At 67.4% G+C, this 24,387-nt stretch overlaps 1 protein-coding gene across 1 annotated transcript; it reads right to left on the bottom strand.

Moving 5' to 3' along the window:
- Positions 1–4,717: 4,717 nt before the first annotated feature.
- On the bottom strand, positions 4,718–23,865 carry LDLR (low density lipoprotein receptor). Its single transcript, XM_075916154.2, has 18 exons — positions 23,685–23,865; positions 16,251–16,373; positions 15,497–15,619; positions 14,513–14,890; positions 13,700–13,822; positions 13,152–13,274; positions 12,848–12,967; positions 11,605–11,730; positions 11,140–11,311; positions 10,346–10,573; positions 10,072–10,190; positions 9,612–9,751; positions 8,761–8,902; positions 8,511–8,663; positions 8,150–8,347; positions 7,612–7,689; positions 7,261–7,418; positions 4,718–6,476 (listed from the first exon to the last, which is right to left on the bottom strand). The coding sequence occupies exons 1-18, from the start codon at positions 23,752–23,754 to the stop codon at positions 6,441–6,443; spliced, it is 2,610 nt and encodes an 869-aa protein (XP_075772269.2). The 5' UTR covers positions 23,755–23,865; the 3' UTR covers positions 4,718–6,440.
- Between the last annotated feature and the right edge of the window lie 522 nt (positions 23,866–24,387).

Below are 24,387 nucleotides of genomic sequence, written 5' to 3'. Positions count from 1 at the left end.
CCATCCTAGGGGGACAACCCAGGAGCGGTGACACTCATTGCTCTAGCCCAGGGGTGCCCAAACTTTTTTCAAAGAGGGCCAGATTTGATGAAGTGAACATGCGTGAGGGCCGACCATTTTGCCTGACATTCTTTGAACCATTAAAATTAAATGCAAATTAACTATTTTATGTAAAGTTTATTGCAAACGGCATACTTTTCATTTCGTCACATGGATGACAAATCTAAACAGGTGTTAAATCACTCTGCCTTTCATATCTGAAGGCCAGATGAAAAAAAAAATCCAGGAATCTGAAATATATGTCAGGAACATTGTAAAGTACATTACATATTATTGGTAATAAAGGTTGTCTGTCAACTTTTAAGTTCAAAAAATATGAACAGGAACATAACACCAAGTATACATGTTGTGTCCAAATATATTTATAACTGATTTAGACCAACTGACATTAACTGAGCTTTTACAATGTATTCATCTCAATACATATGGATTCGTTGGGGGCCATAAAAGATAGATACTGCCAAATTACCTGTGGGGCCGTATTAAACCGGAACACGGGCCGCAATTGGCCCGCGGGCCGGACTTTGGACATGCCTGCTCTAGCCACTAGACACCACTCCCCTGCCAGCACAGTGCTATCCTGGCTCCCCCCGCTAGGGGGCACCCTTGTGCCATTCATGCACCGGACCCCTGGCTGCCCCCACTGTGGGGGAAATCTCGCTCCCCTGGGGTACAGAGCCCCCAGAAGGGTCCGACGCCGGAGGGCAAATCAGTGAGGCAGGAGAGAAATCTAGAAGGAAAAACTTTCTGCTGCATGCAGGCTGACACACCAAGAGTGAAGCAGCCCTGAGGGACAGGTTCAGGGTCCTTTATCCAGAATGCTCAGACAGCTCAGTTGTGGATTGTTTTTCTTTAACATATCAAAGGCCCAGCAGAAGCACTCGGCGAGGTTTCTGTTCACCCCAGGAGAGCGAGACGTAAGTTTCACAGAACAAAGCCACATGAGAACGTGAGTGGAGGAGTCTACAAGGCAAACTGTGCCAAAGATACGAGTTTACATGACAAATTGTGACAGACTAGGAGTCTCCATGAACTTGAGCTAGGAGGCATTGGAAGGGTCTTGGTCAGAGTTAATTTGATTTCTCTCTGTGACAGGGAGAGAGGCCTGGAAAACTTTGTAACCCTTCCAGCAGTTTTATTCAGAGAGTTTTGATTTCCTGCACAGTCCCCCCTTTAGCCACAATTGGAGTGATTTGATTTTTCTCCCACACCACCCGGGCCTAGTTAGCCGGCTGCACCGGGACCTCCCCGGCACAGAGCTGGGCCGTGATGGGCTGGGCGCCGGGCTGCAGCGTCCCCCGCGCAGCTGCCTGTTGGGTGCCTGCTCCTGGCTTTCGCAAAGCCCCAGCAGCCGGAGTCATGTTAGTGAGCCTGGCTGTGCCGCGGGGCGAGGTGGGGTACGTGCGAGCCGTCCCTCTGCAGCCCATGCACCAGGCCGGTCCTTGCCCCCTCGCCCTGCCCTCCCTCCAGTGCTGGGCCCCGGGGGGGCGGGAGCCTCCACCCCACCTTGGCTTTTCCCAGCCTCGGCGCCGCAGGTAACAGACCATTGGCCAGCGCCGCCTTAAGGCAGGGCCACACCACACAGGGCCCATGGGTTTGGGGCACGCGGGTGGGAGCCACAAGAAAGCCGTAGCCGATAGCCTGCTCTCCCGGGGCCGTGCGGGTGAGGAGTTCGATTCCTGGCCGGGCACCGCGCTGGCACCCGGCGGGGCAATGCTGCGGTTTAGTAATAGCAGCAGAACTGACTTCGAGAGGGCCTGCGTGCTGGGCCAGCTTGCCGCCAGCTTTGTATTGGTGCCCGTCCATGTGTGAGACGCGATTTGCATAGATTTGCATATAGCTTTGCATGGCTAGGAAACCATAGTGACGATGGGCATGTGATAGTAGCACTGTGGGCCCCAGGGCTGCCCCACACAGCTCAGGGCTGGGAGGTGCTGGCCCGGGTTGGCCAGGCTGGGGGAGCCCATGGAGCCAGCTGCCCCACCCTGCAGCCGGGCCCACAAGACGCCCAGACATCAGGCTAGAAATGAATCGTTTCTCCAGGGTAGGGAACAGAGCACCGGGCACATGCCTGCACGCACACGAGTGTGTACACACACACACACACACACACACACACACAGCTCTAACCGGTAAACGCTGCTCCCCTCCCCACATCGGGGAGAACCCAGGGCCCTGCCGCCAGCTGGCGCTGCTCTAACCACTAGGCCCTGTTCCTCTCCCAGCACCGAGCTGGAACCCAGCAGCCCGGGCCCCCGGCTCCAAGCCTTGGTGGCTGCTGACAAGTCAGCAAGGTCTAGGACCGAGGCCAGATCCTTCCCGCGGCAAGCGAGCCAGGAGGCTGGCTCCGGCGTCCTTGCCCCCTGCCCTGTGACGTGGGCTGGCTGGCAGGCAGCTAGGCCAGGAATGCCCAGTGCCCAAAGGCTGAACCTCACTTCTTCACCTCCCTCCTGGCAGCAGGGAGGCCAGTGGGCACCCAGGGCGGCATGGCCTGGGGGGGCTGGGAATAGCGCAGGCTGGCCCTGCGGGGTAGGCAGGTCCCAGGGCTGCTGGCAGGGAGATGCCGAGATCCGTGGCCTGACTCTGGCTTGTGCTGGGGGGAGACTTGGTGCAATCTCAACATCAACACCCTCTGCTCCGGCCAGCTGACCCCTGGCACCCTTCAGCTCCCCTCCCTCCACGTACCAGCCGCCCTTTGCCCGCCTGCCCCGCCCCGGCTGGCAGGGCTGCTGGCCCGCCAGTCCCACTCCCCCCCCCCATGGCCAGTTGCCACAGAAGCACACCATCCCCCCGCCCATGGGGAAGGGGTAGCTCCCTTCCCCCCAGCCTCAGTCCAGTTACCAGCCTGCAAGGTGACCTTGGGCAAGTCAAGTCCCCTCTCTGTGCCTCAGTTTCCCCTCTGAACCCCAGAGCTGGGGGGGGGGGGAGAAGATGTTTATACCTGAGCACCCCCCTTGTGAGCACCTCCCCCCTGCCCAACCCCAGACAAACACAAACGCCACAAGCAGCTCCCTGTGCAGGCAGCATGGGACGCAAGATCAGGCCCCTGCCTGTGGCATTTGCAGCGGGGGGAGGGGGGTACTATGGGGCAGGTTTTACTGCTGCAGAAAGGGCCTAGAACCAGCCCGGGGGGGGGGGGGGGAGGGAGAAAGAGAGAAGCACTGCTTAAGCCAGCCCCTCGCTGGGCCCCCAGGGCTTTGGGGGGGGGGGGGGAGTAGGCTGCAGGGGGCCACAGCTCTGCCCCTGCTGGGGGTGCCCGTCTCAGCCCAGCACAGGGCTCCGAGCGCCCCGGGGGCAACGGGACCCAGGTCCCGCCCTGGGATTTTTGCAGCAGGAGCCACAAGCCCTTTGGTGCCCTCGCCCGGCCGGGGCCCTTCCACAGCCCCCAGGGAGCGTGGGGCCAGCCCCTTCCGCCCCCCACCCCTTGCACAGGCCCCGTGGGGCCCGCCAGGCAGGAGCACGGCCTGAGGCTGCTGGCAGCAGCGCAGCTACCTGAGTGTTTCCTCCAAGGCCCTGCCAGCCACTCACAGGCCCGTCTCCCCGGCGCCGCTCACCAGGCCTTCGAGCAGCTTGGCCCCCCACAGCCCCCGGCCTGGGTGACTACTCGCCTTCCGCTCGGAGCCCCAGGCCCTGCTGGGGGCAGAGGGGAGCAGGCCTGGGGCCCGAAGAGCAGGATAAAGCGCACTCAGAACACACGCAAGGGCCTGATGCGGGGGGGAGCCGCTACCCTGGCCTGGCAGGATGCAGGCACCAGTCCCTTTGCCGAGCCGGGCTGGGGGCTGCAGCCCAGAGGCCACGGTGGGAGGCCAGGGAGAAGAGTGGGGGTTTGGATGCAAGGGAAAGGGAACGTACGTTCCCCTGGGGGAGGCGCCCTCCTCCGGGCCCCCAGCCAGAGGGACAGGCAGGCCCTGAGCCAGGCCAGGACTTTGCCCCTCACTGCACCATAAACCCAGCCAGCGGGGCTGGGGCCAGCCGGAGCCCCGTGTGGAATCAGCAGCTGGTGGCAGCGCCAGGCAGCACCGACCCAGCGCTTCCCTCCGGGGGACTGGGTGGTCACCCCGCTGGTGCAGCCTGAGGCCCTGCTCTGCCCAAAGCGCCAGGCTGGGACGGGGGTTCCAGGTGTTTTTACAGGAAGGCACCGTGGGAAGGGAAGGCCCCAGGGTTCCCCCTCCACAGGCCTTGGGGCAGGCACCCGGGGCTTCGCTCTGCCCTCGCATGCGACGTGAGGGGCGAGGTCTTCAGCACAACAGGCGCCGGTTGGGCGACAGGGGCCCCGCGGCCCAGCCTGGGGGGGTACAACAGGGCGCTGAATTAGCCTCCCCCAGCTCACACAGCAGCCAGGCAACGGCAGCCTTGGGGTTTTGGGCTGGAGCAGAGCTCTGGCTCAATCGATCCACGAGGCCGTGCTGTTACTGATTAATCCTGGCACCGGAGACAGGCCGGTCACACACGGGCGTGTCCAATAGGGAACACCCAGAACCAGGCTGTCTACAGCCCTCTTCACCGCCACCCCTACGTTTAAGCACAGGCCGAAGGGCTCATCAAGTCTAACGTTCCTGAGCGGAGCCAGGCCAAGGGAAATCCGTCGCCCCATTAGCCAGGGAGCGGAGACGAATTACGACCAGGAATTACAAAGAGAAGGACACAGCGAGGTTGCTAGGGGACTGTTTCCATTCCAAAATTTAATTGATCAGATTAGGGTAGAAATTGTAACACTCTGATTTAAAAAAAAACCAACCCTGCGTCTTTGAGCGCAGAGAGACACCCGCGCTGCAGCCCCGGGGGCACGGCCGGGGACACCGAGGACGGGCAGTAGTGCAAACATTTCTTCAGGGGGCGACCCCATCAACACACACAACCAAAAAAAAGACGAAGAATGAAATTAACTCCGCAACCATTCCATTGAGAAAATAAATAAATCCTATTTACAGAAATAGCTCCAGACAAACATTCACACACACGCACGGTGTGCGCCGAGGAAATAGATACTATAGAACCTGTACACAGCGATATTTACACCCTTCAGAATCAGAAGTTGAATCTTTCACAGCTTTGGGCAGGCCGAGGGGAGTGCTAAGCCAGGGCTGTCTACAGCCCTTTTGTTCACCTTAAGATCTTCAAACCGTACACGGGTGTCCCCCGCCCTCCCTTCCCCACACTTATTAAAACCCTCTGGTATGCAGAATTGCCCCCTGCCGACTGCACGGGGAAGGTACCGAATCGGATCAGAAAAGGCAGCAAGCAAGCCCGGCTCCTGGAACCGTTACTCCAACCGCGGGCCCGGCCGGCTGGCCCCAGACACGCACAGGGAATGTCACCAACTCGAGTCCACGTCTCCAAAGTGTACTACAAAAGCTCCCGGCGTTCCCGTTCGGCGGATTTTTGGTAGAATCCAGTTGGCCTAAGCCCCACAGCCTGCGTTAAGTGCCAGGGAGGGGGCTGGCAAAAGCATTCGGACAGAGGGGTGCGGGGAAGACTCCCCCGCCCCCAGAAGGCAGCCGGTGGCGAAGTTCTCAAAACTCAAAGTGCTAAGGCATGTGGCGACTGTAAACGGTCAGCTGTCATGGCGTCAGTTTCCTCCTGGAACCCCCACTCCCCCCGGCAGCCAGGTGCGCAGAGGAGCCGCGGTCCTGAGCGCCGGCGCAATGAAACCTTCCCCTCCAGCCTGGCGTTTGGCCCCGCGCTCCCCCAGGCCCAGCCGCGCGGGGGGGAACCGTGTGTGCAAAACCCACCCAAGACACCGTTCAAAAACCAGCCCCGGAAGAGAACCCAGCCAAGTGCAAGGAGGGCAGGAGAGGGGGCCACGGCCCCAGCCAGGCCAGCACCTCGCAGCCGCCTGGTTCCTTTGCCCGCCGACCGGGAGTGAAGGACTGATCCTGCCTGGGCAAGGCAGACGCGCAGGCTTGTGCTTCGGGGGTTCCAGGTCTAAGCAAACCTCCATCCCCCGCAAGGGCCGACGCCGACAGCAGCGCTTTGCTTTGGCTTGCGAAGTCCCTGATACGGATCCATCCTCGCCCGGCGGCTCGGCCCGCAGGGATACTGCCCCGCTGCCAGCCTGGTTCCTTCCCCCAGCGCACGTGAACAAAAAACCCTTCCTCCTTCCCCAGAGCACGGAGACAGGCAGCAGGCCCGGCGCCGAGGGAGAGCAGCAGCAGCCGACAGTATTAAATATATAAAATGTAAAAACCCAGGAGTCCGGCCGCACCCGTCTCCCCCCCGGAGCCGAGCACGCTGCGCCGGGGCAGAGCGGGAGGCTCAAGTCGCTGAGGAGGCCCTGGGGGGCTGGACGGTCGAAGAACCCAAGTCGGGGGGCGTGGCCACGAGCGTCCCTGCCTCCCGCGAAACGAGCAGCAAAGTCTGGCGAGAGGCGCGTCCCGGCATCACGCGGCGTCGTCCTCCATGCTGACCATCTGCCTCTGGGAAGGAAACACATCGCGGCCGTTACCAAAGGCGCCTCCCGGCCCGGCGGCCAGCGGAGCCGCAGGAACCCAGCGCGGCGGCAGCCTAACACAGGTCCCTAGGGCGTGACGCCCAGGCTAGGCCCGGTGCCTCGACCACTGGGAAACGGGGCTGGTGCTAAAGGAGAACCGCTCTTGGCAGTACAGGGGCAAGGACACAGACTAGGGCCCTGCCAAAACAGACCCTGAATTTGGTCAATTTCACAGTCGTGGGAGATTAAAAACAGTAAAATTTCATTTCAGCTACTTAAATCAATGGTAGGGGCCCTGGGCGGGGGAGGGGCTGCAGTATTGTTACCCTGACTTCTGGGGGCGGCTGCTGCCTTCAGAGCTGGGCCCCAGGCCGACACTGCAACCATGGGGCTGAAGGGGAGCCCTGCGACCCCCGGCAGCCCTTTCCGGGTCAGGGCCCCCGGCCTGGGGAAGGCTAGTCTCCCCTGCGCAAGCCGCGGAGGCCGGATTTCACGGGAGCACGCCAGACGGGGCAGGGCAAGCCCCGGCATTCTGACAGGGGGTGGGACGGGACCCCCAGGAGGAGCAGCAGCTTTGCCCTGCCCCCCACGAGCCGGACCCGGCCGCAGGAGTCGCGACATGGCCAGGCGGGCGGGGCCACGTGCTGGGGACGCTGCTTTGACATTTCCAGCTGCCTGTCTCGGAAGGGGGGGGCGCCCCACGCCCCCGGGGCAAGGAGCTCTGGCTGGCAGCTGGATGCTGGAGGCTGGCGGGAGCCGGGCGGGCTTACCGAGGGGTACGTGTACCCGTCCTGGCTCCGACAGATGTGAACCTCGTCCTCCGTGGTCTTCTGATAGACGGGGTTGTCGAAGTTGATGCTGTTGATGTTCTTGAGGCGCCAGTGTTTCCACACCAGGACGGCGCCGAAGGCGATTAAGCAGAAGAGCACTAAGGGGGGGGGACGGGACGTCAGTGTCAACACGCGGCCCGGGAAGTTCCAGTCCCCGCCGCGCCAACGGGGCGACTGAGGCAGAAGCCCAGCCAGGGTCCCGCTGAGCACCTGCCTGGGAGAAATTCCTCCCCCCTCCAGTGCGGGCCAAGCAGGCCACGAGCGGACGCCCCGCAGGGAGCGGACACTTACCCAGCGGCAAGACCACGGAGAGCGCCGTGTGGCTGGAGCGCTTGTCCTGGTTGGTCTCGGCGGTGATGCCGTTGCGGGCTGGGGGGGAAGGGGGAGAAGCCAGTTAGCGTGCGGCGGACAGGCAGGACCGCGAGGGACAGGACAGGGCTGGTGCTAAGGGGGCTGCATCAGACACTTTCCTATCCCATGGCCACGGAGTCCAAAGCGCAGCTCACCTCCTGCAGCAGCCTTACAGGTGGGGAAACTGAGGCAGGGTGCCTGACGGCCTGGGGCAAGTTGGGGGCCTAGAGAGGAGGAGGAGAAGCCAGGAGTCCCTACTCCTGGTCCTCAAGCTACACGCCCCTCCCAGGCCCGAGAAGCGGAAGCCAGGTATCCGGACACCACTCCCTTGCGCTACGCATGAGACCGTGCCCCTCTCCCCGAGTTGGGAGCATAACCTGGGAGGCCAGACGCCCCATGCCCTCTGCTCTAACCACTAGACGGCATTGCTGGGCTGGTTCTGTGCCCTGGGGGTTTGCCTGGAGGCAGGCGCTCTTACCCTTCTGGGACAGGCTGACCGTCTCCGCCGTGGTGCGGGTGACCGTCTCCGCCGTGGTGCGGTCGGGGCCCTCCTTGGCGTGGGTGTTCGATGCTCCGACGGTGGCAGGCGGAGGCCTCGTCGTCCGCTCCAGCGCGTGGGTCGTGGTGAGCAGCCGGGCCACGAGTGTGGTGCTGGGGGCAGCAGGGACTTGGGGATCTGCGGGGAGGGGATTGAATACTCAGCGGAGCAGAGGGATGTCTCTGTCCCTCACGGCAGGAGAAGCGTCTTCCTCCGAGTGTCACTGACAACAGGACCCCGGACTCCTGGCTCTACCCACCAGGGAACACTCCCTCTCGCTCCAGTCGGGCAGGCCATGTACCTTTGGTGCAGCCCCGCATGTCGGCTGCCAGGTGCTGGCCGTCGGGGCAGGCGCAGGTGTACTTGGGCGAGTGGCGGGTGATCTGGGGCGCCGGGAGGCACAGGTACTGACAGCCGCCGTTCGGGAGCAAGTGGCTCTCACACCAGTTCACACCTGGCGGGCGGGAGAAGCAAGGGTGAGCACGAGAGCGCAGGGAGCCCCCCCCACGGGGGTGGGGAGCCCGTAGGCAGGGGGCCGGCTGGGCGCCTACCTGCCGGCTGCTTCAGGTTGTGGTACAAGACGAGATCCTCCGGGGAAAACAAGTTGTCGGCCACCACGGTGACGTCGGCCCCCGTCAGGCGGTTGGCGCTGAAGATGGCCTCGTTGAGGACGTCCGACCAGTACACTTTGTCCTGCGGGGGGATGCGAGGGGGAGGTTCCAGAAACGGGCCTGGAGAGCCGCCCCGGCCGCCCCGCCCCACGAGAGCAAATAGCCAGCGAGGCAGCTCAAGGCCTGGGCTCCAGAGCCAAAGCTGCCCACGGATCGCGGCAGGAGCGAAGTCCAGGCAGGCCCGAGCGACGGAACGGCGAAGGGCTAGTCCCGCGGGCCGGCTGCCTTGCTCCCAGCGCGCTCGGCGGCCGGGCAGCCAACGGGAACAGCCAACCCGTCGGACTCTGGGAGAATCCCTCCCTGGTCCTGACCCGCATTAACCGGCGCAGGGCAGCCCCCACGCGCCCGGCGAAAGCCCCGATTCACAAAGCCCTTCAACCCTAAGCCCCAGGCCCGGCTCCTCCGCTGCATCTACACAGCCCGAGCAGGGCGGGCCGACCCGGATTGGCGCCGCCACGTCCCGTGGGTTTGCGTCGCAGGGCCCGTACCGCAGGCGCCGGGAGGTTTTTAACCTCGCAGGCCGACTTCCCCCACGAGCCACCGGCACTGCCTGGCCAGCCCGCTGAGGGCCCTTCGAGTGGCTCGCATTTCGGGGGCAGAAGAGCCGGGCCTCTCCCCCAGGTCACACTGGGCAGGTGCAGAGAGGCGCCCCCGGGGAGCCCGGCAGGCCCGAGCTGTTTCTGGTCCCCCCAGGCTTTCCCGGGGGCCCTGCGCCCGGCCGCACGACCCACCTCGAAGACGGTGACGGCGAAGGGGTGGGCCAGCTTGTCCTGGTCCTGCAGGATGGTTTTGCGGCTCGCGCCGTCGACGCCCACGCTGGAGAGGGAGTGCAGCTTCGCGTCCACCCAGTACAGCCGCAGGTTCACCAGATCTGAAACCGAGCCGGAGCGTGACGGGCTGGCCGGGACAGGCAGCGCCGAGCCACGTGGCCAGCTCTGGCGCCCGCCCCGGCTCCGGGAAAGGGGCCCGGCGCTGGGCCGTTTCCAATCCAGACGCTCCCGCCGGCCTCACCCCGTTTCTGGCTCCGGACCGACCCCACCCCTGGGCGTGACCGGCTCCCCCAAGCTGGTTCCGCGGGGAGCAAGCCGAGCGCTGGGCTGGAAGGGGCCGGGCGGGGGATCCGCACAGGCCAAGTTCCCACGAGGCTCCAGCCTGCCCCCCGCCCCCAGGTCCCAGCCCCCCAGCCCGTACCGAGAGTCAGCCCGTTGGGCCACTCGACGCCGTCTTTCACCAGCGCGAAGCTGTCCACGCCGTTCAGGCCGGCCTTGGCGATCTTGGCCGAGGAGCCCCAGTCCGTCCAGTACATGAAGCTGGGAGGGAGACGCAAGGAGGCGTTAGAAAGCCCCGGGCGGGCTGGGAATCCAGGCAGGGGAACCCAGCCCACCCCCTGGCTCTGGCCCGGCAGAGCCTCGCCCGCCGCCCGCCTGGGAACATGCGGGTGGGCCGGGGCGTCAGCGCCTCGTACCCGTGCACGGGGTCCACTACGATGGCCCGGGGCTTGGAGCCGGGCTCCTCAATCAGGGTCTTCTGCTTGGCGCCCGCCCTGTCGGCCACGGAGACGGTGCCCCGGGCCGAGTCCGTCCAGTAGAGGTTCCCGTGGACCCAGTCGACGGCGATGCCCTCGGGGGCGCGCAGGCCGGCGCTGATCACCGCGGCGTGCTGGGTGACGTTCTCCGCCTGGTCGAGCCGGGAGCTGCGGGGGAGGAGGAGCCGCGTCAGCCCGGCCGAGCTCCTGGGACGGCCGGCAGCACCGGGGGAGGCCACGGAACCGCGGCACCTTCCGCCCACGGAGAAGCGGGCGCGAACTCTGGCGCCGGGGTGAAGACCTGGGAGCTGAGGGCCCCGCAGCCGGACAGTCTCTGTGCCGGGTTAGGGCAGCGCCTGCTCCCCACCACCAGCCCCTCCGAGGGGGGCGCAGGAGAACTCCCGGGCTGCTCCGGGGTCACCACGAAAGGGGATGCTGGTTTCGCTGCAGAGCCCCAGGCGTTTGGGGCGGGGGGGGGGGGGTGTCAGACCCCCCCCCCCGCCAGGAAGCAGGTGCCAGCCGGGGGCCGTTCCCCGCCCAGCGGGGCTACCTGGCTGCGTTCCTCGCCCACCCTCACCCAGGGCCGCCCAGAGAATTCAGGGGGCCTGGGGAAAAGCAATTTCGGGGGCCCCTTCCTGGCACACCCTGTCTCAGACCTTCTCGTGGGGGCCTGCGGGGCCCGGGGCAAATTGCCCCATTGCCCCCCCCCCCCCCCCGGGAGGCCCTGCCCCCACCTGTAGATTTTCTTCTGCGACATGTCGGACCAGTAGATGCGGCGGGCGGCCACTTCCAGGTCCAAGGCCACGACGTGCTTGAGGTGGGCCAGCAGGCTGCCGTAGTCGCGCCGGTCCAGAGTCATGCGCCGCACCTCGTTGCGGGTGGTGAAGAAGAGGCAGGCGATGGTGTCTGGCCGCGAGAGGGGGGAGGGGGCGTGAGACGGGCCCAGCCGGCAGCCCCTCCGGCTGGAGCGTCCCAGCGAGCCCACGGCCAAGACGTGGCCGTCTCCACGGCGACAGCCACCACGTGCCGGGGCCAGAGTCGCTCTCAGGAGCGAGTCCCAAGGGTTCGCTGACGCGCCGGCCCCAGGGCAGGGACCCCGCCGCACGGACAGGCAGGCAGGAAACGCCCCGGCCCACCCCCGGGGAGGAGAACCCCCGACCCCCCGGCCCGGCCCCGAGAACCAGGAGCGCCCGCCTTACCGACGGCCTTGCAGGTCTTGGTGGCTGGGTCCAGCTGGTAGCCGGCGTGGCACTCGCACTTGTAGCTGCCCTCCAGGTTGACGCAGATCTGGCTGCACGTCTCGGGGTCCAGGCACTCGTCGATGTCTGCAAAGCCGGCGGGAAGCTGCTGAGTCGAGCCCCTGGGCCCCACCCAGAGCCTGAGCCCCGTCCCAGCCCCGAGCCCCTCAGAAGGGGCCCACCTCAGCGCCCCCTCCCCGGGGCAGAAGGAGTTTTCCCAATGTGCACCCACGGGGGGGGGGGGGGGGGTCGTCACACGGCACCTCCCCTGCACGCTGGACACGGAAGCAAATCCATGGGGCGGGGGCAGGGGCGGGCCCAGGGGCGAGGCCTCTCGCTGGGGGTCAGAGATCTAGGGCGGGGCCAGGCCTGAGGGGCTCAGGCCCAGCACAGAAGGTCAGGGTGCAAGGCCTTAGGGCTGGGGCCAGGCATGAGAGTTTGGGGGGCAGGAGGGTGCTCAGGGCAGGGGGTCGGCTTGAGGGCAGCTTGGGGAGGAGCAGCTCTCTGCTGCAGCTCTGACCCTGCATGGGGCTCGGCCCCTCGGGAGCTCCCCAGCACGGGAGGCGAGGACGGGGCCTGGGCAGCAGTGGGGGGAGGGGGGGACCCGGTGGGGGGCAGGGGGAACCGACACGGGAGACGAGGACGGGGCCTGGGCAGTGGCGTGGGGAGGGGGGACCCGGTGGGGGGTGGGGGGGAACCGACACGGGAGGCGAGGACGGGGGCTGGGCAGCGGCGGGGGAGGGGGGGACCCGGTGGGGGGCGGGGGGAACCGACACGGGAGGCGAGGACGGGGCCTGGGCAGCGGCGGGGGGAGGGGGGACCCGGTGGGGGGCGGGGGGGGACCCAGGAGGCGAGGATGGGGCCTGGGCAGCGGCGGGGGGAGGGGGGACCCGGTGGGGGGCGGGGGGAACCGACCCGGGAGGCGGGGACGGGGGCTGGGCCGCGGCGGGGGGGGACCCGGGAGGCGGGGACGGGGGCTGGGCCACGGCGGGGGGGGACCCGGGAGGCGGGGACGGGGGCTGGGCCGCGGCGGGGGGGACCGACACGGGAGGCGAGGACGGGGGCTGGGCCGCGGCGGGGGGGACCGACACGGGAGGCGAGGACGGGGGCTGGGCAGCGGCAGGGGGAGGGGGACCCGGTGGGGGGCGGGGGGAACCGACACGGGAGGCGAGGACGGGGGCTGGGCCGCGGCGGGGGGACCAACCTTCGCATTTCCTCTGGTCGACCAGGCGGTGGCCCTCGGGACACAGGCACTCGTAGCCGATCTTCAGGTCCTTGCAGACGTGGGAGCAGCCGCCCTTGTTGGCCAGGCACTCGTTGGTGGCTGCAGGGGAGGGCGGGCGTGAGCCGAGATGTGAGGGCCTGCGAGCGCCACGCGGCCCGGGCACCCGGCCGACCCCAAGGGCTGGACACGGGGTCCCGCCGCAGCCAGCAGTGCACCCCCCCCCGGCAGGCCCCACGCACCCGCCCCCCCCCCCCCCCCCCCCCCCGACGGGCCCTGCACTCACCACACTCCTTGACGGGCTCGTCCGACCAGTCCCTGCAGTCCCGCCGCCGGTCGCACACCTTCTCCAGGGCGATGCACTCCCCCGAGCGGCACTGGAACTGGGCCGGCCCGTCGCACGCCGTCACTGCCGGGAGGGAAGGGCCCTTGAGTGTCGCCCTCCGCCTCCTGGGGAGCCCTGGACGGGTGTGAGGGGCCCTGCCCCCCCCCCCCCCCATCATCCTGGGCCTTCCCCCCTTCCCCACGCCAGCCGGGGCCCCCCCGACCCCTACCCCACACTGACCTGGACCCCCCCCCCACAGCCAGCCCCCCACACACACACAGACACACACACACACACACACTGACCTGGACCCTCCCCCCCACAGCCAGCCCCCCCCACACACACACACACACACACCTGGACCCCCCCCCCCCCACAGCCAGCCCCCCACCCACACACGCTGGCCCTGGGGCCCCAGGGGCGGGGAAGAGCTCTTGCCTCTTCCAGCCACAAGAGCTGGGCGCAGAGGGGTCCTAGCCCCCCCCCCCATGGCCGCGCCGGGCGCTCACCGTTCTCACAGCCGAGCTCGTCGCTCATGTCTGGGCAGTCGTACTCCTTGTCACACTGCCGGCTGCCGTGCACGCAGGTGCCGTCCCCGCACTGGAACTCGTCGGGCCGGCACGTGGCCTTCGCTGCGGGAGGCAGAGACTTGGAGCCCAGCCGCACCCACGGGCTGCCCAGGCCGCCCCCCACGCTGCCCAGGGAGCCAAGGCGGGTCTCTGCCCCCCCTCCACAGGGGTGTTTATCAACCCGAGCTGGCCGGAGGGCGGGGGACACGCAAGCTGGACCAGGGCACGTGGCACCTGGACTAGCCCCACCAGCCACGCCCTGAACGGGTCCCGAGCCGGTTTGCCAGGGGCTGGGCGGGGCGACGGGAGGGAGCCCTGGTCTGTCCCGCATGAGCAGTAAGGGAAAGCACAGCTGAGAAGGCAAGCTCCAGCCCCGCCCCCCCAGCCAAGCCCTGCTGGGACGGCGCGTTGGGGCCCCCGCCTCCTGCACCCCCGAAAGGGCACGAACAGACCCCACCAGCCGGTAGCACAGGGGGAGTTTATTGCCTCTCCAGGGTACAGCCCAGCACAGATGTGATCCAGTTACAGGAACTGGGGCTAAGAGGCCTCAGTGCCCCCCCCTCCCCCGGAGATGCGGGGCAGCTGGTCGGACAGGTTTGGAGCCCCCTTTGCGTAATGACTCACCCCCTGCCCTGCTGGGCCGCGCGACAGACAGCAGGTTGCCCACAGCCCCAGCCAGGTCCCCCCACGACGTCACCCCCCCCCAGCCAAGCCCTGCCCCCATCCTTCCTGGCCCCGCCCCCGGGGGCCTACCACAGTCGTGCTCGTCGGAGCGGTCCCGGCAGTCGGAGCCGCCGTCGCAGCGCCACCGGGCGTGGATGCACTCGCCGCTGCCGCAGTGGAACTCCAGCGGGGAGCAGGGGCTGGGGGGCTGGGCCCCCGCCTGGCCCCCGCAGTGCTGGGGCCACTCGTCGGAGCCGTCGGGGCAGTCGGGGTCGGCGTCGCAGGCCCACAGCTTGGGGATGCAGAGGGAGCTGTTGCACTGGAACATGCGGGGGTCGCAGGTGGGGGCGGGGCAGTCGGCCTCGTCGCTCCCGTCCTCGCAGTCGTGCTCCTCGTCGCACACGAAGGCCAGCGAGACGCAGGCGCCGCTGCGGCACCGGAACTGGTCGTCCGCGCAGCGCCGCGGGGCTGCCGAGGGGGCGGAGCCGTCAGCCGGGCGGGGGAGGGGAGGCAGGCTCCGCCCCCTCCAGCGCCTCTCTGCCTCCCCGGCCCCCCATTCCGCCACGGCCTCGCTGCGCTCCGGGCACACGCCCGGGGTCCCAGGCAGGCCTGTTTGCTGCTCTAACCACTAGCCCCCGCTCCCCCCTAGAGCTGGGATAGGACCCAAGAGTCCAGCCCCCAGCTTGCTTCCCCTGCTCTAACTGCTAGCCCTCACTGCCCTCCTAGAGCTGGGATAGGACCCAGGAGCCCACTTCCCCCTGCTCTAGCCACTAGCCTTCACCACCCCCCCTCGAGCTGGGATAGGACCCAGGCCCGCTTCCCCCTGCTCTACCCACTAGCCCTCACTGCCCTCCCAGTGTGAAGAACAGAACCTAGCAATTCCCCATCTCCCCCTAGACCAGACTAGTCCTTTCCATCTCCAGCCACGGGACCCAGGAGTCCCCACTGCCTGCGTGCCTGCTCAGACCATTAGGCCACACTCCCTGCCTTTAAGCCCAAGCAAGCAGGGTGTCCTGTTCGAGCCCTTGGCCACGGGAGCCGGCACCCCTGGCTCCGACGCCACGAGCCACTTACCACAGTCCTGCTCGTCTGAGCCGTTCTCGCAGTCCGCCTGCCCGTCGCAGCGCCAGGACTTGGAGATGCACCGGTTAATTCGGCCTCCGCAGCTAAACTCCCCCGACTGGCACGTCACCGACTCTGCAGGAGAAACCAGCAACAGCCTCAGACCCAGCTCTGCAGTGACAGGCAGGGCTGGAAGAAATCGAGGCCTAGGCCTGCTAGTGTGGGCCAGCCTGGCATCAGAGCCTGGCCATACTGTCACTAGCCAGCCTGCCCAGCCGGCCTACACCCACCCAGGGCTGCCAGCTCTCCCGGCCCGGCATCTCCCACACTCAGCACTCCCCCGGGGACTACTGAACACAGCGGTCACACTAATTTTTTCCCATCAATGTGTGGAATAAATTTTCTTCTGTGCGCTGAGGCATGTTCAGATGTGCACCACCAGCAGAAACACAAACCGCCAGCTGTGGACACTGCTCATCAGGTGGGTGGCACCTGAATCTCTCCTGGGCAGCCGCCCAAGCGCTCAGCCTACAGGGGATGCCGGTGAGAGCAAGCCGGGAGATTTTAAGGAAGCGGCATCATGTCATGCTGGGAAAGAAAACTCCCAGGCTCGCTTTGGTCAGAGCCGGTGACCCCAGGCCTCCCCTGCCACCCGGCACCTGGAAACCTTCCCCTCCTCTCCAGCCAGCGCCGGTCCCTGGCCAGTCCCCCTTGCCCCCATTTCCCTAGGCAGAGCCTGCCCACTCGCCCCGGCGCGGCTACTTACTGCAGGTCTCCAGCAACTCGTCAGAGCCGTCCTTGCACTCGGCGTTCCCGTCACACGCCCACTTGTAGGGGATGCACTCGCCATCCTGGCAGCGGAACTCGTTCTGGCTGCACCTCTCTGCTTCTGCGGGGGGAGGCGGGGAGCAAAGAGGGGAGACCCGTTAGCCCCGGAGTGGAGAGCGATACAGGCTCCTGGGGGAGCAGCAGCAGCCGCCGCCGCCCGGGGCATTCTCAGCGACACCGAGCGCGAGGAAATCCGATTGTTTTAGAAACGTGCATCTGTCCATCCACGTGTCCCTTTGTGCAAGGAAGAACTCGGCTCACCCTCTTCTCCCGACAAAGCGGGTCGGGGTTTGGTGGTGCCAGGACAATGGGACGTGCCTGGAATTTGATGGTTTCTCATAACATGGAGAGGGAGGGGTCTGCTAGGAGGGCGAGTTCCACTGCAGCATGACCACAGGGGGCAGCGATGGGCCAGCTATTACTCCACTGGGCCAGCAGGGGGTGGGGTGGAGAAAGGGACACGATCTACTATATAGGTCAGAGGGTTTGTCTGTCTTTGGGCGTCTGCTCCTGTCTGACTCCCCCCTCCTGTATTACGCCGGGTCCCCCGCTCGGCGCGGCCACGTGTTACAGAGCAACCCGCAGGAAATTCATGGCTTTGGTGGGCGCCGGAGCCAGAGAGACAGAGGCGGGCGCAGGAAGGAGCAAGCGGAGAGCAGGCGGGGAAGAGGCCACGGGGACGGAGAGCCGAGTCCCCGAATTCAAGGCCCCGAGCTGAAGCCGGGGGAGGTTGTGCCAAGAGGGAGCTGCTGGGGCGTCACCAAGCCTGGAGATGGATCACGAGACTCAGAACTGGGAGGAAGCGCCGGCCGCACGGAGCCCTTTGGGGAGCTGGTGCTTCCGTCCAGTTCCGGGTCTTGTGACCGTCACCAGCCTTGATGAAGCCCCGGCTCCTGGGGCCAGGTGATGTACAGCCTCCCCCCCGCCCCCCGTTTTCATTTAAAGCAGGGGTGGGGAACCTTTACACAGGCAGGGGGGCGGACCCCACAGAAAAATCCAGCAGGGGCTGCAGGGAGGCAACAAGGGGGCTGGAGAGCCAGCACGGACTCCCCAATGCTGGGGGAGGCCCTAAGCCTCAGAGGCCAGATCCAGGCAACCCAGGGGCCACATCCGGCCCCCCGGGCCTTAGGTTCCCCACCCCGATCTAAAGAGGATCTGCCTAGAACTCGTGTTGCCGGAAAACCTGGAACGTCAGCCACTCCCCAGGGCCTGCTCTGGCCCCCGGCACGGCAACAGCTGAGCCCCAACACCATAACCTCTTTATCCTCATAACTTCCCATGAGACAGGGCAGATGAAGTGACAAGGCCAAGGCCATACAGGCAGTCTGTGGCAGAGCTGGGATTTGACCCCCCCCCCAAAAAAAGTTCCTCTAACCAGTGGTGTAAAGCTGGCTGGTCCAAGAGACCCCGTTTTTAAGACCAGGATTTTAGGAGGCCCAGCTCAGGCTGGCTGATGTGGGCTCAGGCAGGTGGTTTAAAACTCAAGGGAGCTCCCCACCGCGAACAGACGAGGCTATGGACCTCCACTGCCAGCAGACCGGGGTAGCTGGGCGGGAGGCCGTTCTGCCCCGCAGGCTCCCATGCCCCAGCCCAGTGCCCAACCACACCAGGCTCCGGGATCCCGGCGGGAACCCGCCCCGTGACACAGCCCCGCGTGTTCCAGGCATGAGCTGGCTCCCGGCACGCTGGGCCCCCCCCCGCTGCCGCTCCTCCGCTCGCTGGTTTCCGCTCTGCCGCGGGCCAAGTTTCAGCTGACGCACGGGACGTCACCCCCCTTGGAAAAGGGGAGTCACCGGGGCTGTTTGTCACTGTCATCCCGGCTCCTCCTCGCGGCGCGTCGGGATCACACCACCAGCCGCCCCGCCCAGCTGTTAATCTTCCGAGATAAGGTCTCCGAAGGGCAGGCCCTTTTCCTGCCCAGCTCCACCGCAGCTGGGGAGTTTGCTGGCCACAGCCTTGTGCAAACAAACCACCACCAGGCGATCCGGCCACGGGGCCACCCCGGCACCACGCGGCCCAACCGCCCCTGCCCGGAGTTAAGGGCCGTGACCAGGGCCTGGAGCAAAACCCCCGTCCAGGCTGCACTTCGGCTCCGGAGTTATCGCACGCGCCCCTCCCGGGAAACGGGGGCCAGGGCGGGAACCTAAGGGCCAGATGTGGCCCCCAGCTTGCCTGGATCCGGCCCCCACGGCTCAGCGCTCCCCCCAGCCTTGAGGAGCCTGCGCTGGCGCCCCAGCCCCCGTTGTCTCCCCACGGGGCTGGGGTGCACAAAGCTGACTTGCCTGGGTGTGCGAGGGGAGTGGGGGAGGGTCTCCCCTCACTCGGGCCCGTGTCGTGGGGGAGGGGGGTTTGTTTGTTTTTCTTCTCACTAGTGCGCAGCGCCCGGCCCACAAAAGGTCGCCCTGCGCCCGCTTTAACCCTTTCCAGAAGGGCGATTTCCCGCACCAGCCCCGACCACGGCGGCCTCGCCGGGGCCGAGTTGCCCATCGGGGGGCACAGGACTGGGCGTGCGCCGGGCCCCGTTCCAGCCTGGCCACCTGGCGCCGGCCCCGGGGGAGCAAACACGCCGAGGCGCCTGGCTGCACCAACCTGCCTCGTGCGACGCACGAGACAAAACGGCCGCAGCTCGGCCCACAGAAAGCCCCTGGACAGAGCAGCCCAGACCCCAGCTTCCCCTCCCGCAACAGGCACGGCCGGGAACCTGGGACTTTCCGGCCAGCTGGGAACCAGGACTGGCCCCCCGGAAAGCCCCGGCCCGGCTGCCAAGCCCCACAGCTGTGGAGGGGCTCTGCCGAGCACAGGCGCCGATACCAGGCCGGGGGGCCTGGAAATCCCACCCCACCAAGCGCCACGTAGACAGCGCTAGGCCAACGGGCGAGTCTCTCGGGACAGGGCCACGAGGCCCCCCGGCAGGCAGAGAGCCGCCCCCCGCCCCGGTGCGTGCTGGGAAGTCCAAAGGGGTGGCCACAGAGGTCCGGCAACGCACCAAGCCAGCCAGGGGCTTCTCTCTCCGGGAAGCCAGCTCCCAGCACCGTGGCGTCCGCCTCGCACGGGCCGGAGCCGTGGCCACCTGCGTGGCGCTGCCGGGCGAGCGGCCGAGGCCAAGGCGCCCTGCAGACCCCTCCTGGTCAGGGCGCGAGCGACTCCACGGGGCAGGCGGCCAAGCGGAGCGCCGCTGGGGACGCTGTTTTCCGCCGCCGGCTGGGAGCCCTTGTCCCCGCGGCGCTCGGCTCCCAGGCAGCGACGTGCAGGAGCCGTGCGCACGCCAAGCGCGCACCTGTCAAGGCGCTGCCCGAGAAAGAACCGCCGGTGCGTTCCCAGCCCCGCCGAGGGCAGAGGCGGTGGGGCGGGCGAGCCTGGGGGGGGATTTATACAACGCCCCCGCGGTGCGCGGCCAACCCCCAGGCAGCGCTGGAGAAGGCCCAGGCCTCGAGAGTGGCAGCTGGCGAGACTCGACCCGGACGCTCCCAGCGCGCCCTCAGCGCCGCCAGCGTCTCACGGGGCCGGTTCCCCCGACCGGGCAGCGGGCGCGCTTGGAGGAGACGCGGCCCAGCGAGGGGAGACCCACTGCCTTTCCCAAGGCCCCTCCCTTCGCTTCCCCAGTGACCCAATTCACAGGCGCCTCGTTTCGAGGAGCCATGCCGCTCCGCCGCGGCCCGCCAGGCTCCCTGGGGCTCGCCACCCCAGGCACGGCCCCCGCCAGGCAGCGCCGCGGAGCTTTGGCCCGTTGCAGATTTAGGGCTGGATTGTGTCTCTCCTCTAGCTCCCCTCACCCACGTCACTTCCTGTTCTGCTACCGACTCGGCGAGCCCGGCCCGCCCGCCCCCTTACACCTGTCACCCGGCTTCCGGTGCGGTACAAGCTCGGGACAGCTCGTCGCTCCTGCCCAGGCCGCGGGAGGGCCTGGAGCAGAGTCCAAGCCCGGGAACGGCCGGCCAAGCCAATCACAAAGGCTCTTCTGGGCACCTGGAGCAGCCTCGCCGGCGGCCGGGAGGGCGAAGGAATAAAGCGCCCACGGCCGGGGCTGCCTGCCAGCCACGTGCAGCCACTTGTGCGTCGCCTCGGAGCAGGAGCAACGGCAGCCCAGCGGGTGCCCTGTCAGCCTGCAGAAGCCAGCTGGCAAGGCGACACCGAGAGGCCAGGGAAGCGAGCCAGAGAGCCTGGGCTGCCCGACCAAGGGCAGCGAGCAATTAGCACAGATGGCAGGCGTCCAGGCAGGAGGGGGAACCAGAGCAGATCAGCAAGAGCTCAGAAGGCCAAAGTCAAAGTCATTCCAAAGTGACTGTGTAACAGACTTGGGCCCAGATTTCCAAAGCCCCTTCCCGGCCCCCGAGTTTCAATCATAGCCAAGGGGAGTTAAGCACCTAGCAAGTTTTACCAGAGACCCTATTGGCACCTGTGGGCGCCTAACACCTTCCGCAATCTGACCCGTAGGCTAACTTCCTGTCCAGGCAGTCTGGCTCCAAATTGGGGAGTGCACAGCACCACTTCCTCCTCCCCGTCAGGGTCCGAACCGCGGGTGTCCCTGGATCAGGGATGCCCAAATTAAGGTGGTTCAAGTGTAGCCACCTCCACAACCGGAGAAGAAACAGGCGCGCCCCTACAGTCGCTGTAATTCCTGCCCGCGCCCCGGTTCCACCATCCAGTGCCTGCACCCGGCCGAAGGGGGCTGTGCAAAAACACCCCACCAGTTCACGCCTGCGTGGGGATGCAACAAGCAGAGAGCGACTCTGAGCCGAGCCAGCCAAACATCCGGGGACAGCCCCCAGGCCGGGTGCCCCACTAAAACCCAAACCTGCACAGCACAAGGTGTGCACACCAGGGCTACATCGAGACTGACCGCCTCTTTCGAAAGAGCGTCTCGACGACACGCAGATGTTTAGAAACCGCAAGCCGCTTTTTCCAGAGTCCAGACGCTCTTTCGGAAAAGCACAGTCCGCATTCGATAGCGCCTCTTTCGAAAGAGCACTTCCGACAGCGGGCGTGATTCCTCGTAAAACGAGGCTCCCCGCGATCGAAAACACTGCCACGCGCTTTCGCTTGACTTCCAAAGGAACGCGGCTGCAGTCTAGACACAGGTGACGTGTTTTCGGAAAACCTAGACACACCCCAGAGGTGGTGCTTTTAGGGGCGCCACACGGAGTTTACCGACGCCAGCCCCAGCACAGCGGCAACAGAGCGGACAGCGGACGTGTTTCAGGGACGCCCTCGCAGACGGCCCCGACCAGGGAGCCGTTTGCAGCGTCTTGCCCCCCAGTTCCAGCACTGGGTTTGAAGACGCTGTGGGGGGAGCGTGTAAGATGGACGCAGCCAGCTCTCCCGCGGGTCCCGAAGCCCTGTGGGCCCCGATACCCAGGGCCGTTCGGGTGCCTCCCTTCCACCGGCTGCGCTGGGCGCCAGAGCAAGCAAGGAAACGCCCGTGGGCCCCGTGGGAACAGGCTCTCCACTAAGTGACGCCGCCGGCCACAGGTCCCACCGGTGCAGCGCCGGGCGTGACTGGGCTGGGCCGTCCCCAGAGCAACCCACGCAGGGCCCCTCGGACGCCTGACAAGGGCCAGGAAGGGCCAGGAGCGGCCCTCTACAACCCCCCGCCTTGGCCCGGACGCAGCTTACGGGATTGCTAGGACCAGGGCTGAGGGCACCCCGGGCGCTGCTCCCAGCCCACCCCAGGGCCCCACCGCTGCCAGGGCGGCCCTTTGCCCCCCCGGGCGTGGCCACAGGCAGGGTCTCCAAGCAGCTGTGACCCCAAGTCAGCAGAGGAGCCAACACCCCCGCTCCCCCCCCAGGGTGCGAGGCCAGCCAGGGGCGGAGGGGCCAGGACACCTGCACCATGGGGCTCCTGGGGCACGGGGGGGGCAGATGCAGACAATGGGGGGGCAGATGCAGACAATGGGGGGGCACTGAGATCCTGATGGGTCAGGGGTTTAATCCGGGGGGGGGGCTCACAGTTGGGAGCGCCTAGGCTGGGCTCCGCCCCCCAACTCCCATTGGCCAGAGGGGGAGGGCCTCCCGGGTGGCCAGTTGCCAGCGCAGCCAATGGGCGAGGGGAGAGCCCAGCCAGAGCCCTCCCCCTTCCCTTCCCACCCATCCCGGGGCCCCGCCCACCCATGTTCTCTAGTTTCCCTACAGCCCTGCTCTGTGACCCCCCCGGCACCCCTCCCCCACCAGGCACCCCCCCAATACAGCCCCCAGGCACCCCTCCCCCACCAGGCACCCCCCCAATACAGCCCTCCAGGCACCCCTCCCCCACCAGGCACCCCCCCACACACAGCCCCCAGGCACCCCTCCCCCCCACCATGCACCCCTCCCCCCCAACCCCCCCACACCGCCCCCAGGCACCCCTCCCCCCCTCCCCCAGCCCCCAGGGCACCCCCCCCACACACAGCCCCCAGGCACCCCTCCCCCCATGCATGCACCCCCCCCCACCATACAGCCCCCAGGCACCCCTCCAATACAGCCCCCAGGCACCCCTCCCCCACCATGCACCCCCCCCACACACAGCCCCCAGGCACCCCCACCTCTCTCAGAGCCCCCCCCGGACGCCCCCACCCCTCAGTCCAGTCTCTCCCCTCCCCGCCCCCGGGGCCGATCAGCTGTTCATCTGATCCGGCTCCCCGGGGCCCGATCCCCCAGACTCGCCCTGGCGATCCCGAGCGGCCCCAGGCCGATCAGTACCCCAATGGGGGGGAACCCGCCTTCAGACCCCCCCCCCCGCTTGCTTCGAGAGCCCCTGGCTGCGCTCGCGCCGGGCAAGGTGTTGCGTGGGGGGGGGGCAGGGCCGCGGTCGCCCCCAGGGAGTTACGGGGCGCCTGGGAAGGGGGGTGACTCCGGACCCCCCCAGGCTCCCAGCCCCTCCGGGGGCGAGTGAAACAGCCCCGCAAGGGCCGGGAGGGCCCACGCGCTGGGAACGCGGGGGGGGGGGGCTGCCAGTAACGAGCCCCTGCTGCAGCCGGGGGGGGGGCTCACAACACCCCGTCTTCCCTCTGGCTCCGCCCCCAGCCGAGCGCCCCACGTGCGCCCAGAACCGGGGCGCTACCGGCACCGCACCGCACATGAACGGGGCGCTTCGACCCCCCCAGCAGACCCCACCCCCAGGCTGGCTCCAATCCTCCCCCCAGGCTGCCCCCCCCCAGGCTGACCCCAACCCCCCCCCCCCCAGGCTGGCCCCAAACCCAGGCTGGCCCCAAACCACCCCCCCCCCCAGGCTGGCCCCAAACCCCTCCCAGGCTGGCCCCTGTGGGCTCCCACCCCAGGCTGGCCCCCCCCAGGCTGGCCCCCACCCCCCGCGCAGGCTGGCTCCCCCCCAGGCTGGCCCCCACCCCCCGCGCAGGCTGGCTCCCCCCCAGGCTGGCTCCTGTCCCCCGTATCTTACCTGCGCTTGCAGCGAGGGCAGCGCGGAGCAGCAGCGCCAGGAGGGCGCCCAGGGCCGGTGCCGGTGCCATGCTCGCTGCGGCGGGTCGGGGGCTCGGTCCGGGGGTCCCAGCAGGGCGGGCGGCGCGCGGGCGCTAATTGCTCGTGTGCGGGGCCGGGCTCATTAGCCGCATTTCTAGGCGCGCCGGGGGGAGGGGTTTGCGATGGGGTGATTTTCAAACCTCTGCGCATCAGCGCTGGGGGCGGAGCCGGGGACCGGGCGATGTGACATCGGCGGCGAGTCCTGCCCCCGGGCCGCCCGACAGCCGGGGGTGGGCGCGAGTGGGCCCCGCCCCGGCCGCCTGTGGAGGGGGAGCCCACAGGTGCACCCCTGGGTTTGGAGCCCAGGCGGCCCGTGGGGCAGCTGCTCAAAGCACGGGGGGGGGGGTGCTGGACCCCCCGCCCTGTATCCCCCTCCCTCGGGGGGGCGCTGGACCCCCCGCCCTGTATCCCCCTCCCTCGGGGGGGCGCTGGACCCCCCCGCCCTGTATCCCCCTCCCTCGGGGGGGCGGCGCTGGACCCCCCCTGCCCTGTATCCCCCTCCCTCGGGGGGGGTGCTGGACCCCCCCACCCTGTATCCCCCTCCCTCGGGGGCCTGGCAGCAGAGACCCGGGGTGCAGGGCAGCAGCGCCCCCTGGCAGGCAGGACCCTGGTCATCCAGCTGG

This window comes from Pelodiscus sinensis, chromosome 31, assembly GCF_052426305.1.
Source record: "Pelodiscus sinensis isolate ZL-2025 chromosome 31, ASM5242630v1, whole genome shotgun sequence".
In the NCBI taxonomy this organism is placed as follows: domain Eukaryota; kingdom Metazoa; phylum Chordata; order Testudines; family Trionychidae; genus Pelodiscus; species Pelodiscus sinensis.
The sequence above is the reverse complement of the archived record's forward strand: the minus strand, read 5'-3'. Positions and strand labels throughout refer to the sequence as shown.

What these genes read in the sequence shown, in the direction of transcription:
- LDLR (XM_075916154.2), bottom strand. Translation starts at nt 23,754, where the DNA reads ATGGCACCGGCACCGGCCCTGGGCGCCCTCCTGGCGCTGCTGCTCCGC. An exon ending in CTCCGACGAGCACGACTGTG is followed by an intron (nt 13,823 to 14,512) that starts GTAGGCCCCCGG and finishes TGCCTCCCGCAG; the next exon opens with CGAAGGCCACGTGCCGGCCC. An exon ending in CTCCGTGGTCTTGCCGCTGG is followed by an intron (nt 7,419 to 7,611) that starts GTAAGTGTCCGC and finishes CCCCCCCCTTAG; the next exon opens with TGCTCTTCTGCTTAATCGCC.